This window comes from Trichogramma pretiosum, unplaced genomic scaffold (assembly GCF_000599845.2).
Source record: "Trichogramma pretiosum strain Unisexual culture from Peru unplaced genomic scaffold, Tpre_2.0 scaffold1, whole genome shotgun sequence".
NCBI lineage: Eukaryota > Metazoa > Arthropoda > Insecta > Hymenoptera > Trichogrammatidae > Trichogramma > Trichogramma pretiosum.
The window spans coordinates 1,166,979-1,181,420 of record NW_019641703.1 but is presented as its reverse complement, the minus strand read 5'-3'; the positions used below and the strand labels follow the sequence as shown (position 1 = coordinate 1,181,420).

The 14,442-nt window shown below is 34.3% G+C and overlaps 2 protein-coding genes across 10 annotated transcripts; one reads left to right on the top strand and one right to left on the bottom strand.

Annotated features, from left to right (window-relative positions):
* Window positions 1-3: 3 nt before the first annotated feature.
* Window positions 4-10,518, bottom strand: LOC106657284 (latrophilin-like protein 1). 4 transcript variants are annotated; one of them, XM_014378701.2, is made up of 8 exons: window positions 4,107-4,625; window positions 3,077-3,219; window positions 2,294-2,415; window positions 2,025-2,211; window positions 1,808-1,914; window positions 1,519-1,729; window positions 1,213-1,433; window positions 4-1,144 (listed from the first exon to the last, which is right to left on the bottom strand). In XM_014378701.2, the coding sequence occupies exons 3-8, from the start codon at window positions 2,388-2,390 to the stop codon at window positions 1,080-1,082; spliced, it is 888 nt and encodes a 295-aa protein (XP_014234187.1). In that variant the 5' UTR covers window positions 2,391-2,415; window positions 3,077-3,219; window positions 4,107-4,625; the 3' UTR covers window positions 4-1,079. The 4 variants fall into 4 exon arrangements, with proteins under 4 accessions (XP_014234187.1, XP_014234212.1, XP_014234205.1 ...); XM_014378726.2 differs by having other exon boundaries at window positions 1,519-1,699; XM_014378719.2 differs by lacking the exons at window positions 3,077-3,219; window positions 4,107-4,625 and adding an exon at window positions 10,450-10,518.
* On the top strand, window positions 6,680-14,323 carry LOC106657259 (protein lingerer). Of its 6 annotated transcripts, none has more exons than XM_014378680.2 (13): window positions 6,680-6,793; window positions 8,987-9,133; window positions 9,602-9,962; window positions 10,142-10,399; window positions 10,488-10,645; window positions 10,723-11,052; window positions 11,129-11,536; window positions 11,619-12,021; window positions 12,462-12,670; window positions 12,808-13,002; window positions 13,100-13,234; window positions 13,322-13,579; window positions 13,670-14,323. In XM_014378680.2, the coding sequence occupies exons 2-13, from the start codon at window positions 9,023-9,025 to the stop codon at window positions 13,916-13,918; spliced, it is 3,075 nt and encodes a 1,024-aa protein (XP_014234166.1). In that variant the 5' UTR covers window positions 6,680-6,793; window positions 8,987-9,022; the 3' UTR covers window positions 13,919-14,323. The 6 variants fall into 6 exon arrangements, with proteins under 6 accessions (XP_014234166.1, XP_023318499.1, XP_014234150.1 ...); XM_023462731.1 differs by lacking the exon at window positions 6,680-6,793 and adding an exon at window positions 6,854-7,001; XM_014378664.2 differs by lacking the exon at window positions 6,680-6,793 and adding an exon at window positions 6,854-7,005.
* Window positions 14,324-14,442: the final 119 nt, after the last annotated feature.

The window sequence follows — 14,442 nt, the reverse complement described above, 5'->3', positions numbered from 1 at the left end:
GGATTTATGATTAATTTTTTTTTATTTATACAACAGTTTATTTCATATACTTATAACAAGTCATGGTTGAATAATAGAAATTCTGGCTTTTTATCAGTATTCGTAGTCATTAAAGTGTATAAAATTGAATAGATAGTAAAAAAAATTGCTCTATTTACTTATAAATAGTATGTACCTTGAGTTAAACATCTGTTAGTTAATTAACAAATGTCTAACAAAAAAAATTTATCATTCCTGATAAAAAAATATATTTTTACAATTTTGATTCTAAGTTTTAGTAACTTGATATAACTTGACCAATAATTCATATAATAAAGTAAATTTTGTTTATCTGTTGTTGTCAACAACTTTGATATATATTACTCTACGGTCACATTATTTCAAATTTAAATAAATTACTAACATTTACAAAATTCTTGTTGCAGATACTCATTCATATAAACATGTACAATATAGTCATTTACAATAAAAAGACGCTTTTGAAGGACCTTTAAGGTTGTAAATGAAGTTATTCTAAAAAGTTAAAAGTGCTTATATACTGAACTAGACATAGATCTAAGAACTATAATAATTCAAATACTTTTTTTATATTTACGTCAGTTTTAAATATTTCTTATAATAGCCCCTTATTATGTGTACGATACATTTATAAAGTGTGATTATAAAACTTTACTTCTAGTAATTCAAAGTATCCTACAAGACAAAAGTTAAATTTTCAGTTTCTGATTTCTACAGGATTATCTTTGATGTTAAGATAATTGATCAGTTCAAACTCTTTTGTATTTTAAACCTAAAATCACTTTGACCTTTTACCCGGGCTGCATAATATCATCAGTCATTCTCAAACATTCATTCATACATTCGTACGCGCTCATTTTAATAAATACTTGATAACTAAATGCACAGCGATCAAAAAATTGTTACAAAAGATGTTTAAGTTATAATACTGAGAAATTGCTGGAAATATTATCTAGTAATTTGAAAATAACTTTTTTACAGTAAATGTAGCAATCAATTCCTGCCCCCTGAATCTTGAGTTTTCTTCATTTTATTTGATACTATGATAAATAACAGTCTGCTTAGTGATATTGCCACCGATGGTGGTATATAATTGAAATACAAAATAACCAAATCGTTAGGTTGCCTAAAAGAGAGAAAAAAACAAATGTTAATAAGAGATAAAAGAGAATGATGTAATTCATTAATACATACATTTCAGTGTTGACGCATTCGATTTCCCTAACGTTTTCGATGTCACGGGAAACAAATGCTGCCTATTATGAGGAGGAGAAGAAACTGCTTGCAGCAAAGTTGATATTTGCGATTCATCAACTTCAGATATAATTTTAGGTTCTTCTGTTTTCTCTTCTAGTTCCATCACATTCGTACCTTTCTCATATGTAGTTATAGTTTGATAGTCTTTTTTATACAATCTATAATTAATTTATGAACTTTTAGTCTCAATTCACATGAAAAAATATAAAATTGATTTGTATTAAGAACATGTTCTCAGCTGACCTTGGTATAGTCGTGGTTGGCTGAAGCACAATAGATGATCTCTCAGAGTGTGTCATCATAGTAGAAGTTTCAGCTGTCCAAGTTGATACCGTAGTTTTTGTAGGATATGGATCAACATCTAAAATAGATGATTGTGGATTTATGAACCACGATTGACTTGGTCGGATTGTGGTTGTCATGGCTGAAAAAGTGTTTAAAGTTGATTTTTCAACTTTTAAAAGTTCATTTCAATGTTAATCCTGGCTTTGCTCAGAATATAAAGATAAAAATAGAATGATTGGATACATACCAGGTGCACACTGATAATGTGCTTCAAGATACTTCAGAGTGTTAGGGCAAGGATCCCCAAACTGTGAAGTTGATGCTATAATACTGCAATTTTGTTTAGAGTTGCATCTAAAAATTAAATTAAATTATGAAATAACGAAGTATTTTTGTCCTTTTGAATGCATTAAAAATGTTATTTTGTTCTCATACTAATTATTTAATAAATAAACAATACTCACTTGTTATATAGCACGCGGAATGATCTCGGAGACATGCAATTGACGCTCCAATCGGTATCTCCATGCTCGTTGCATATAGTTATGGAAAATCTTCCATAATTCGCGCGAATTAAGCGAATGACTTCATTTGGAGGGCACTCAATTTTTAAAGTTCTCCCTTCGCATTCGTAAGCTGTGTCGTATCGCTCTGAAAATTCGAATGACAAATTGAAATTAATTGGATCGCGATTATTTTTTTTTTTTTTTTAGATAAATCAAAGTGTACTCACCTAAATTACGAGCGAAGGTAGAGCAATTGTCCATAAATATTGTTGTAAAAATAAGACAAATCACGAGCTCATTGAGTCTATTTCTTTTGAGCGCCATGATTTATTTTGTTCACTGATGATAGCTGAAAAATTAAATTGTTATTAGAAATTTATAAATAACATAACTTGATATGAAATCGAATGAAATTACGTAAATTTTTAGAATCAGTAATTGGATTGAATTAGTTTTAGATAAACAGAAAAGATAAATCCTTTCGATTATCGTCGCGATAAAAGTACTTATTTTAGCGTGATTCTTTCATAATTATAATTTTTATTTTTACTAATTAATGAAACGACGCGATTATGCACAGTATGGCAAATGATAAAAAATAATAAAATTGTAGTGATTAATGTTTCTCCCTTAGCTAATTAATTAATAGTAGTATAATAAATAGTAGTAGTAAAGTATTGAATATAAGATCAAAAATTGTATTTCCCAACTGTCTTGGCAATTTTTAAAATTTTTAATTGCCCCCTATGCTCATTTGGAAAAACTGTTCATAACATTAAATGCTATGTTTAATTGCTGTTATTGATTGCTTTTTAGTATTAATCAGAATGTTGATTTACATGTGCATTAAACTTCTAATTGATTCAGTGATTATTATCATTTTTGAAGTCAAAGATACCATTACAGTATTCGTAACAGAAAATTTATACACTGATATGGTACTTTTGATTCCTATACTACTTTATACTGACAACTATTAACTAATCTAATATGGCAAATTGAATACATACTTTGAAATTGCTCTAAAAACATGTTTATGCTCTTTTCTATAAAGATGTTGTAGAAGATAGGCTCTGTTTGAAAAATGTTGACTAATTCCAAAATCTATAGTTAATTTATTTTTGATTAGGATACCCATCGTTGGTGAAAAAGCCTGAAAATCATTTTAGCTTTTAAGGACACAATGTAAAGACACTTTTATCTATCAATAACTATGAATTTTTAAATGCAAAATTATAGTTGAAAAATGACTCAAGTTTTAATTGATAACTACTAAAGCAATATTTGATAAATTTACCATTAAATTTTTTATTAAAATGAATAATATAGTCTTTTTTAAAGAAATTTTTTTTTGCTTATCAAAAATATGTTTTCTAATGCATTGCATTGCACTATCATTATTGGAGATGATTTATACTAAAAATTACTTTGAAATAACTTGAATTCTCATTAAACATAAATTATTCAACATTTCTGATGTTTTAACACATTGCAAAAATCAGTAACCTAAAACCTCAAGGATAAGTTCTGCCCACTATTTGGTGACACATTTACACTCAATGATTTTAAGCCAGTTGTACATGAAGATATTAAAGAAAGATTAACTTTCACAATAATATTCTAAAGGAGCTTAAAAATATGCATCATCATTGAGATTCATCACTGCATTGAACATAAGTATACTTGAAAAGACTTCTTTACAATTGATTAAGAACACCTCGTATTCATAGATGTCATATGTATCACACAGATGATAGGAAGTATTCAGATAACTGTACTTTCCCCAATGACTAAATCATCATTTTTCGTAATTAAATCATGTTTCGAAATCATCGACGATGCAATTTAACATCTACATCAACATTTAATGCCGCTAAAAAGGATAACAGAGGCAGAAACGTCGAGCATCGGCCGAGATATACAAAGGAAAAAAATTGCTACAGTCTGTGATTTCAAGGTCTGTATCGATACTCTCTTCATGTTAAATGCAGCGATTATCTCTCAGCCGAAGGAGGCGCACAATTGCGCCGAGGCATTTACCTGTGCATAGTATTTCTCGACTCGACGGAGACATTTTTTCATCCATCATTGCTACATGATCTTTATTCGGCATCAACTTGCGAGGATATCGTGGTACGTGTGGATATCCTACGGTACATGGCACACTATATACACGAGTCCGCGCTGAGTATATATACACGTCTGGTGCTGTTTCACTTCGCGGATCGTCGTCGTCGTCGTCGTATTTTTGCCAGCGAAAACACACAGCCGAACAGCTCGTATAATCAGCGACGACACACCGTACCCGGAGTCGAAGCGAGACCAGGTCCTGTCTCGATCGTTGACGCGAAAACCAGCTCTGAGGAGCTGACGGCGATGCTCGTCGATAAACAATTAAACCATTGGCAGAGATTAAGACTGAAAACGGCGTCTTCCGTGTATAAGAGCGCACAGTGCTTAACTAGTTTTCAGGCTCTTTCACAAAGGCGATAGTCGACGCGAGAGCTGTGATACAGCAGGAGAGAGATATAGGTACAGTGAGAGAGAGCGAGCGAGCGAGCGAGAGATCGGAGTCGAACGTGTGCATTGCCCTATAGCACAGAGTACACGGACTATACATGTATTTGTGCGATATATACATGTATACAGTTGACTTGTGTGCCTTTCATTTCGAGTTCTGCTACCTGTCATTGTCATTATATGAGCAATCCTTCGTGGTGCCACGGTGCAGGAACGCTTTGCGCCGCCTGCGAATTGCGAATTAAAAGGTGACCCGCGATAATCCCGAAATCCTTTGTTGAGTATACGCGCTGCGTGACGGATTGATGATTTTTAGACCTATGTATAATAGTGCAACAAAAAATTCTGAGGTGTTACTTTTTTTTTGGAAAGTGTGTGAGTTGTTTTGACTGGATTTATCTTATCTCATATTAAGTCTTGACGTCTTTGTTCGAACGAAGGATATTGAAATTGATATTTTCGAAAAAAAGAATTCGAGTTTGAAAAACTTTTTTTCTGAAGTATTGTGAGTGCGTAAAATAAACGAGGTTGAAAATTAATCTAACTAACTTCTGTTATAATCGTCAGGATAGGAGAGCTTGAAAATAAAGTACACAGTGGGTTGAATTAAATTAAAGTAAAGAGTTAACAGTTTATTCAATCTTGGTGTGTCGAGAAGCCAGCGTGCGCTCAGGCTTGCTGCTCCAATCTGTCTGCCCTCGTATGCTGGCCGCGCTCATGCCTCGCGCTACTGCGGCCTGCATGCGACAACAGCGCCGTTGCGAGCCCGACGCTAAGCTACGCGTATCGCTTGCACATCGTATGCTTTATGAAGTATAATGGGCATAACACTTCAATTAAATTTTTAATTGTATTTGTAAAATCATTTGATTTAAATTTCTGCGATTATCCTTCTTTCATCCCATTACTTTTTGAAAACATTTTTTAAATCCCAATTATAATGATCATCGTTCGTCGAATTTCGTTTACAATCATTTTTATAATATTACTGGTAATGGTAATTAAAACTTAATGATCATTTCCCGATCAAGATAAAGAAATTGATTTTTACATTCTGTATCATTATACACGTTACTGTATGGACGTACTACAAGAATTTTTTTTTTAAGGTATTTAATTGGGAATTTTTTTAAAAATTAAAATAATAATATTAGTAATGAGTAATAATATTTTTTGGATAGAAAATTTATGATTCGTTTTCACGATAAAAATGTGTAAAATTTTTATATGGATTCATAAAATAACTAACAAATCGAATTACGTGATTTTTTAAAATCGAATTTTATTAAAGCCTACTATTACGATCATTGTATGAATAAAAACAACAATTCATCCAAACTACGTAAAATCAGTCTTTTGAAAATTACTGGTAACAGGAGGTATTTCGATTTCAACTCATATTTGAAGATAATTTAAAATATCTATTATATGTCAGTATTCTGGAGATTTTCCTGATATCCTGAAATATTTATTAGATTTTCCTATCGAACGTCGAATCAAGCAATGAACAATTAGAATCAAATGTCCAAGCGCATTTATAATAAAAGGACTTTGATCCGAAGCACGCCATCTCGTGTCAAATATTCACGCATCCTTTTTATTTTTTTCCTTCAGTCCTCATGCGAGAAATGCATTCAAAGAAATTCATAAAAAAAGCAAATCAACTACCACCTCGGCAAGGGTCAATGAAATGTACGCGTGACCAGACATCCCATTCGTTTTTTACGTGTCATTTTGAGGATTGCTTTCTCACCAAGAAAAAAATTAACGATTGTTTTTGAAAATATAATTCGTTACTCTTGTGGATAATCGATAATTCGAAAAATAGTTACGGCTATCCTCCATGCAACGAACGAATGCAACAATCGAATTGGTTCAATGTCACAAAGGAATTTTTAAGATACGACGTTTAATTACGACTCGTCTCGAATCTCGCGTCTTCAAACTTGTCCCCCTGGCCGTGCGGGATGCGTAATGCGCTACGCCACGCACACTAATATTTCCACGCGTTTCCGGCTCTCGCACTCGCAGTAACACGGCGGAGAAGCTAATTGCCCCCGTACGACGAGTTACAAAGTCGCAGTAGTGAACAGGCAGGCATCCGATGCAGTGCCCATCACTAACATTCTCCAAGAGCTGAGCGCTCGACACCACCAGACCATCATTGAAAGACGAGCCTCAAAGCGCCCCCTATCACCGCAGACTTGGTAATATACGGAACAGGGAATCGGACACGTTGCGCCTCGTTCTTTGTATTGTATACAACCTTTAAAACATCCTTTCAGCTTTCAATTTATATGTATAGTTTTTCATGTTGACATGCTATTTGCGGATAATTGAGATTAATAATTAGTCGCGTTTTATTAAAAATAATCAGCGAGTTGCAGTCAGTGCCGATTGATCTCGTCAAAACACGTGAGTAAGAGTCTGTCTTTTGTCTATGAAACCCAGGGAGCATTCTGAGAAACACAGAGTAAAAAAACGAGGGAGTTCACTTAACGTTGGTGCCTATGCACGGGGAGTGCGCCTATCTCGAAACCATTTTACCGTTTAACGATTGTTTATTGCCGTTTTCGCGACGAAACCGCCCGCAATCGTCGAGTTCGAATCCGAAATTGACTAGTCGTGCGTGTTTCAACCAGTATAAATATTTTGAAAAGGTAGCAATTATGACTCGTATATCTCGTGCCACGACTTGGCCTTACGATTTTTAACCTCTCCATCGTTTGATGCATCATTGCAGAACAAAACCACAAGCTACCAAGTGCGGGATCTAACAATGGTTTTTGATTATTTTAGGACATAATTAAAATTAGTACTATCAATTAGGGTTATAAGGAAAGTGCATGTGGCACATGATTTGGTTGAATCAACAAAGCTTGTTATGTTTTCATCTTCCTGTACTATACAGTGTGGGTTCTGTGAAAACAATTTCTTACTTTTTGCTTCTGGTAGCTGTCAGATTTCCTCAGTTTGTTAAACTTATCGTCAAAGATCAAGCAATAATTGTAGCAAATTGATCTTTATCTTGGCGGTAAGATAATAAATATCAAAAGTAAGAAGTTATCAATCTGATTTATAAGAGCTAACTCGACATAACTTCTGTTTTTCATTTTCAACTGGAACTGCTTCAAGTAAAGAAATGAGCTAACATTGTATTAAGTATTGATTTTTCATTAGTTTCAAGTAAATAACACCACAGTACACTCTTGTAACATCATAAATTTAAAGCACATGGGTGAATGTGACAATCGTTGAATTACAATTCTCTAATCTTTCAAGAAAGTTAAATCTCATCGCGCAAGCCATTCTATCATATTTGCTGGAGAAATTCATCATCTGAAACTTGTATAATTAATCTATCATTGCAGTGAATACACAATCATCATATTTGTTTTCACCAACAAGTTTTGTAAACAACTTTAGGGTTTCACTTCATACTTGAAGTAACGTAAACAACTTCTGATTTTACTGTTTTATTGTTGCAATATTACTAAGATTCATATTCTGACTTTAGACAAAAAGCTAGTTGACAATTTGATTTTGGGATTATTTCAGAAAGCTGTTATAAATATCTAATGATTCACTACAATCTCAGTTGTCTTACGTTATAGGAATTGTCTGCTTTAATCCAAGTATAATATTTCTGACAGTATTTTATCACTTCTGAAATTGGAAGTTTTTGGTAAACTAATGTTTCAAAGTAAACTTTTTCTTAGGTTAAACTTTTTTTTTAATATAAATATATGGTTAGGTAACTGAATTACAAATCTCAAAATGGTGGCTATTAACATAGTGTTTATAACCTAACCTTGGCAATGATTCATTTTTAAAATAATTTTTTGTAGAACATTGCATTAATTTAGACATTGCGAATTTCTTAGATTGTTAATTATAAAACTGTTGTTTAGTTTTATTGAAAAAAAAATTTTTAACGAAAAAAAACCGGCATGTACGAGGGTCACCGCGAGAAAATTTATATTTTTTCCAGTTTATTTGAATTTCGGGGAAAGTAGAATCGAAAGTAATGCTCATTATGAAATTAAAATAAAAAATCATTGGTGGTAAAAGTGACAATTTTAACAAGAATGCGAATTTTTTTCAATAGATTTACTTCATTAATGTTGAGTAAATGTGAAAATTTTATAACTACCGATTTTCATCTCATTCTGTGAAATTATTCGAAAAACTTACAAAAAATGACGCTCAGTTTTTCTCAGCAATTACAAATTTTCGGTTAAAAAAAATTAAAAATTTCGCGGAATTTTTCAAATTAAAACGTAAATACGTAATTCTCTCATAAAAATATTCTACATCTACATAATTTCGATAAATAATCATTCAAAACTGATAAAGTTTATTGACATCAATCAAATAACATTTTTTTTCTACTTGTTTAGAGTTGCAGATCAATTGAGACCTATCAAATTCACAAAATGAGTGTAGAAACAGAATCTACATCTTGGAAAAATACAAGCAAAAAGTCTAACAAAAAGCATGATCGGAAAGCAAAGGCATCGGACAACATGAGCGGTGATAAATCAGAGGTAATGTATTATTTTTTTTCTATTTCGAGTACCAAAAACATCTTCCCATTCTACGAAATTCGTAATGCGTCTGACGCAAGAATCAGCTATTAACGTAATCTATATAGGAAACTAATGAAATGATTTATCTAGTGCTACTGAATCTCAAGACTCGCGTGCGGTAAATGTAAAGTAAACCTAAATTTTATTGCATCACAATTGTCTTTTTTTATTCGCGAATATGGAGGACGTTTTAAAGTCAACTTGTAACTAGAACAGATACAAATATTCGTGTTTATTTTCTTTTTTACGCCGTAGACAACACAGACAGTGTTTTTATACAACTCCACGCGAACTATACTGACCTCACTGCAATTTTTTTTACCGACTCTCTTCCCAAAAAATTTAATACGACGAGGAGTCGTATTACTCGATACGATACGTACCCCGAAACCTATACTTATATTCCAATTTTCTTTTTTCTTATAGAAAAAGGCTGACCACTCGGCTCATTCTGCCGCCACGGACAAAAGTGCAAACGCCAGAAGCGAGCCGCTGCCGGAAAATGTCAAAGCCGTGATGGACTTGACCCTTAAGTCCGAGGACGAGGTCGTAATGGCCCTGCACGTCGCGGACGGCGACCTTGATCGCGCTGTCAACGACCTCCTCGAGGGCGTCAGCCCCGAATGGGAGATAAAGAAGAAAAAAGCTCGCCCAGCCGCAGGTGCAAAACAGACCAGCGACGACGCTCCTCTGGACAATCATACTGGCAGCGATTACAAGCACCAGTATCAGGCTGATAGTTCTGCTCGTGGTCGAGGTGGACGAGCCAATCACGGCAACAGAGGCTGTAAGTATTCCAGCGGGTTTTATCGATTTTACATTGAAATTAGTCGTAATCGAGAATGATTTTTTTTGGCTTAAAAACTTGCTTTTTAATCCACGACATCGAGAAATCATGTCGATTAAAATCACTTTCTTGTTTTAAATGTAGGGCTGTTTTTTAAATTCTGCTACTAATGTATTTAGGGCGCCGACAAGAAAATAAAGAAAATGAAAAGAATGTCGATACCACGAACGAGGGAAACTCGAATCACGGGGTTCGTGGACGATTTTCTGGAAAAGCCAGTCGTGGAGGCCGCGGCGGTGGTCGTAACTTCGCCAACCGAAGCTACGGAAACAGAGGATCACGTTCACAATCGAACTCTCAAGTCTTTTCCAATCGTATTGAAACATGGACCGGTGTTGAAGAGGAAAAACCAGAGAAAAGTACTGAACCCCCAACAAGTAAGAACAGTCAGTTAATACTTACAAAAAATGATAATTTCATCACTTACAGAATGATTGCAATTTAAATTGCTTTTTTAATTTATAGATTCATGGAAGACTCCTGAAGTTGTTGAAGATTGGGATGCTGAAGAGTACACTGGGTCTTTAGCAGATTCAAAGGTGTTCATACCAAGTACATTTGTAGAAACTCCTCCTAAACCAAATGAAACAGAAGAGCCAGCAGCTGTAAAGACATTAGAAATGGTAAATTAGAATATTTTATGCTTTTATTTTTGTATTAAATAAAGTAAATTATTAGATTTTATTTTCACACCTTTTAGCCTCAAAAGACAGCCGCGAGTATCAAACCTCGTCCACGAAAACCGCCACCGTCAAAGATTCCTTCATCTGCGGTTGAAATGCCTGGTGATACTTTGAATAGTAATATTGGCCTTCTAGACGTCCAATTTGGTGCTTTGGAGTTCGGAACAGATTCCAGTATTTTAGATGCTTCTCCTCCTCAAGATAAGGTTGATACATCCAGTATCAAGTCTAGTACGTCTTCGGGTGATCATGCATCGGTTAAAAATACTCTGAAGAATTTGTGTTCCTTCACCACGGAACCTATGCAGCCAGCATGTGCTACGAATTTTGGTACTTCGCCAAAAATTGTAAGTAAAACTATATTCTTTGTTTGATAAAATACTTCTTAGATAAAATGGCTAATTACTAATTTCACAATATCAGGTTACAAAAGATATATCTGTACCTAATGAAGTACACATCAACTCGCAAGGTTCCCTGATGAAACCGCCGACTTCAACTCAAAATATTGAGATGCCCAATCAGAATATTAATTCAAGTTCAATGAGTACTGTAGACTATAAACCAAATACGAATTATCAGCAGTCAGCCAAGTCTTATCAAATGCCAACTTCTGGAAACAACTACAGCAATTTTACGCCTAAGCCACAACCTATGGAAGAAACATTTGGTGGTTCGGCCAAGCAAGAGACAAAGAACTTCCGTTCAATTAATTCAACTTCTCTGACTAATTACAATTCATCTTATGCTCAGTCCTATGTAACTACATTCAGTCAAACGGCCCCTACATCAACCGCTGCCATTTACAATCAAGCTGCCTCAAATAAGCAGGTATTTATCGATATTTGAAAAAACGAATCACTTAATTCTTTAAGTATTCCAATTATATTAACTCGAACTTTGTTTATTTTAGGAGTATCAATCTAGCGGATTCCCCGCGTCTGTATCTCAGTACCAAGCACAATCCACATCTACTAGTACCTCGAGCAATAATCTACCATTCATGAGTACTGGTTATCCAAGCTCCACATCGTTTCAATCTGCTCAGTCGTATCAACCAACGACAACTACGTACGCAATGTCGATGAACCACGGTCCAGCATCGTACTCCAATTCAGTGCAATCGGTGTATTCCAAGCCTTACTCAACTTATACAGCGCAAGAGCAAAATGATAACAAAGGTCTTTCAAGTGTGAATTCCAAATTCGATGGTGATTCATCTCATTCTAGCGCTGTGTCGGTATCGACTTCGAATACCATGGGGATTAGTGCTTCTTCCTCTGTAAATACCCTGTCAAAGACTACTGCAACAAACGGTAAGAATTACTTCTAATACATGCTCACATTTCATCTCTAAAACAAATCTAAAAACAAATTTTGTCAATTTGTTAGTAAACAATACCACAATAACTCAATGTTCCCAACTTATTTTCCCATAAGAACTGAGACAGATGAGTAAATTGACGGTTTACTCGTCTGCTTCACTTCTTATGGAAAAATACATTGGGACCATAGGAGGCGGTGCGTTATTGTATAGTTTGCAATAGGGCTTTTTCAGATTGTCACGAAATGGTCACTTTACTGATTTGCCTGGAGGAACAACAAACAAGGTCTCTCATTTACTTAACCCGCAGTACCTTGTTTGTTGTTCCTCCAGGCAAATCAGTAAAGTGACCATTTCGTGACAATCTGAAAACGCCCTATAGCTAATAATTCAAATTGTACGATTTAAAATTTTTAAACATTTTTGTTACAGCAATGCCTAAATCTACAACTGTTGGTCTCGGATCCGGTAATAACTCCAACAGTTCCACTGGAAGTGGATCTACAGGAAATGTTACACCCATCTTGGGTCATCAGTACGTAGTCGGACAGACCATACCTGCTTATGCAACATTCCAGCAGCAGCCAGCAGTCTACACTTATGAAGAGTTGCAAATGCTGCAGCAAAGACTGAATCATATGGTAGGTTTCATTAATTACGAATCTAGTATATAAGTAATTGAAACATTCTTAATGAGCCTTAATTAATGACTCCTTATTAATGTTTAGTTTTAAAATAACTATTACGATAGTTTTACACGTGACCCTTTAAATTTTAGCCCAACAGTGCATATCATTACGATGCCACGTTGGGATACCAAACATCAGGTCCTGTCACAAGTCTTGGCAATAGTAGAAATGATTCGGTATCAACCGTTCAAAATGTGCAAGGCCAATTTAGTAGCATGAATGATGCTCGATTTACAAGAACAGATGGAAACTCATCTCCAGTTTCTTCAACTGTTTCACAACAAGTGTGTTTGATGCTTACAATTATTATAGTTTTTTCTTTAGTTGGTAGTTTCTTAGATTAATCTTGAATGAATAAATACAATAATTCTATATTTTCAGAACACATCACAGCAGCAGCAGCAGCATCAGCAACCACTTATGAATCCGATTCCACCAGGCTATGCGTACTTTTACGGAGGAAGTATCATGCCTGCAAGCGGATTCCCGTACAATACCGCCCCAACTTTGTATCCAGTATGTATAATACATCCAAATTTTCAATAAAGGTTGAATTCATCTTCATACAAAACCCCGTTTAACTAATAAATGTCCTTTCAATAGCAAATGCCTACAACTGCTGGAACTGGATCCAACAGTAGTACTTACCCATCGAAATCAGGAAATTACAGCTCTGGTTATAATACTGGATCTAATTATGATGCTATGACCAATGCTGGTTCAGCAGCTGATTACAAAAATAGCAGTTCTGGGTATAGCCAAACTGGAAAAAATATTCCAGCGACTTGCAGTCCAAATACTATTAACCCAAGTGATATTAGTCCTACAATTTATTCTAAAGGACATACTCAATTAAATAAGGTTCGTTGGGAATTAAATGATCATAAATGATATTTAAATAGGCTCACTGTGACGAAAATGAATGCTAAATGTAACGATTAAAAATTGTAGACATACGAAAAGCAAAATTTTCACTCAGCTACGCCACCGCCATTTGGAATGACAAATAATCAAACTGCTGGAGTAATCGGGGGATACAACGCAACGCACATGTTCATTCCGACTGTACCACATCAACTTCATCAAGCATTGCACCAAGACAGTGGTAGCAATACTGTACAGAGATCCAACAACAATCCACAAAACAAAGTACCACTCAAAAATTCTTACACTTCAAGTTACTGGACTGGGAGCAATTAAGAAAACAAAAAAATGATAAGAATGATTCATCTTAATTTTAAGAAGTAATTACTGCAGTATAAGTTGTAAATTAATGAATTTCTATACATATTATATTGTGTGTAATATACAATATATATACATGTATTAACGTATGTGTATTGTACCTATATACAAATATGTATACCTTTAAGTATATCTCTATCGGTAATAATTATTATGTTACCTGATAATAAAAAAAAATACATACTTCTATAAACGATTAAGCGTATATCGAAACGGTCTTGCTAATATTTCCAGTGTTTAGTATTGTTAATATTTTTTTGTCACTTGATGAAATCATGTTCATCTGTTTAAACTTAACTTAAGATAAAAGAACTGGAATTAAAAAGAAAAACTCGAAATATAATAATACTGCAAATTAAACGATTTTTTCGTTGGAATCCTTCACACTCCAAGGTATCCTGATCCCCAAAACGATATCCAGCTTTGAATATCAACTTTGTGTTATATAAAATACCACAGGATTCGTAAGTAATTTTCGA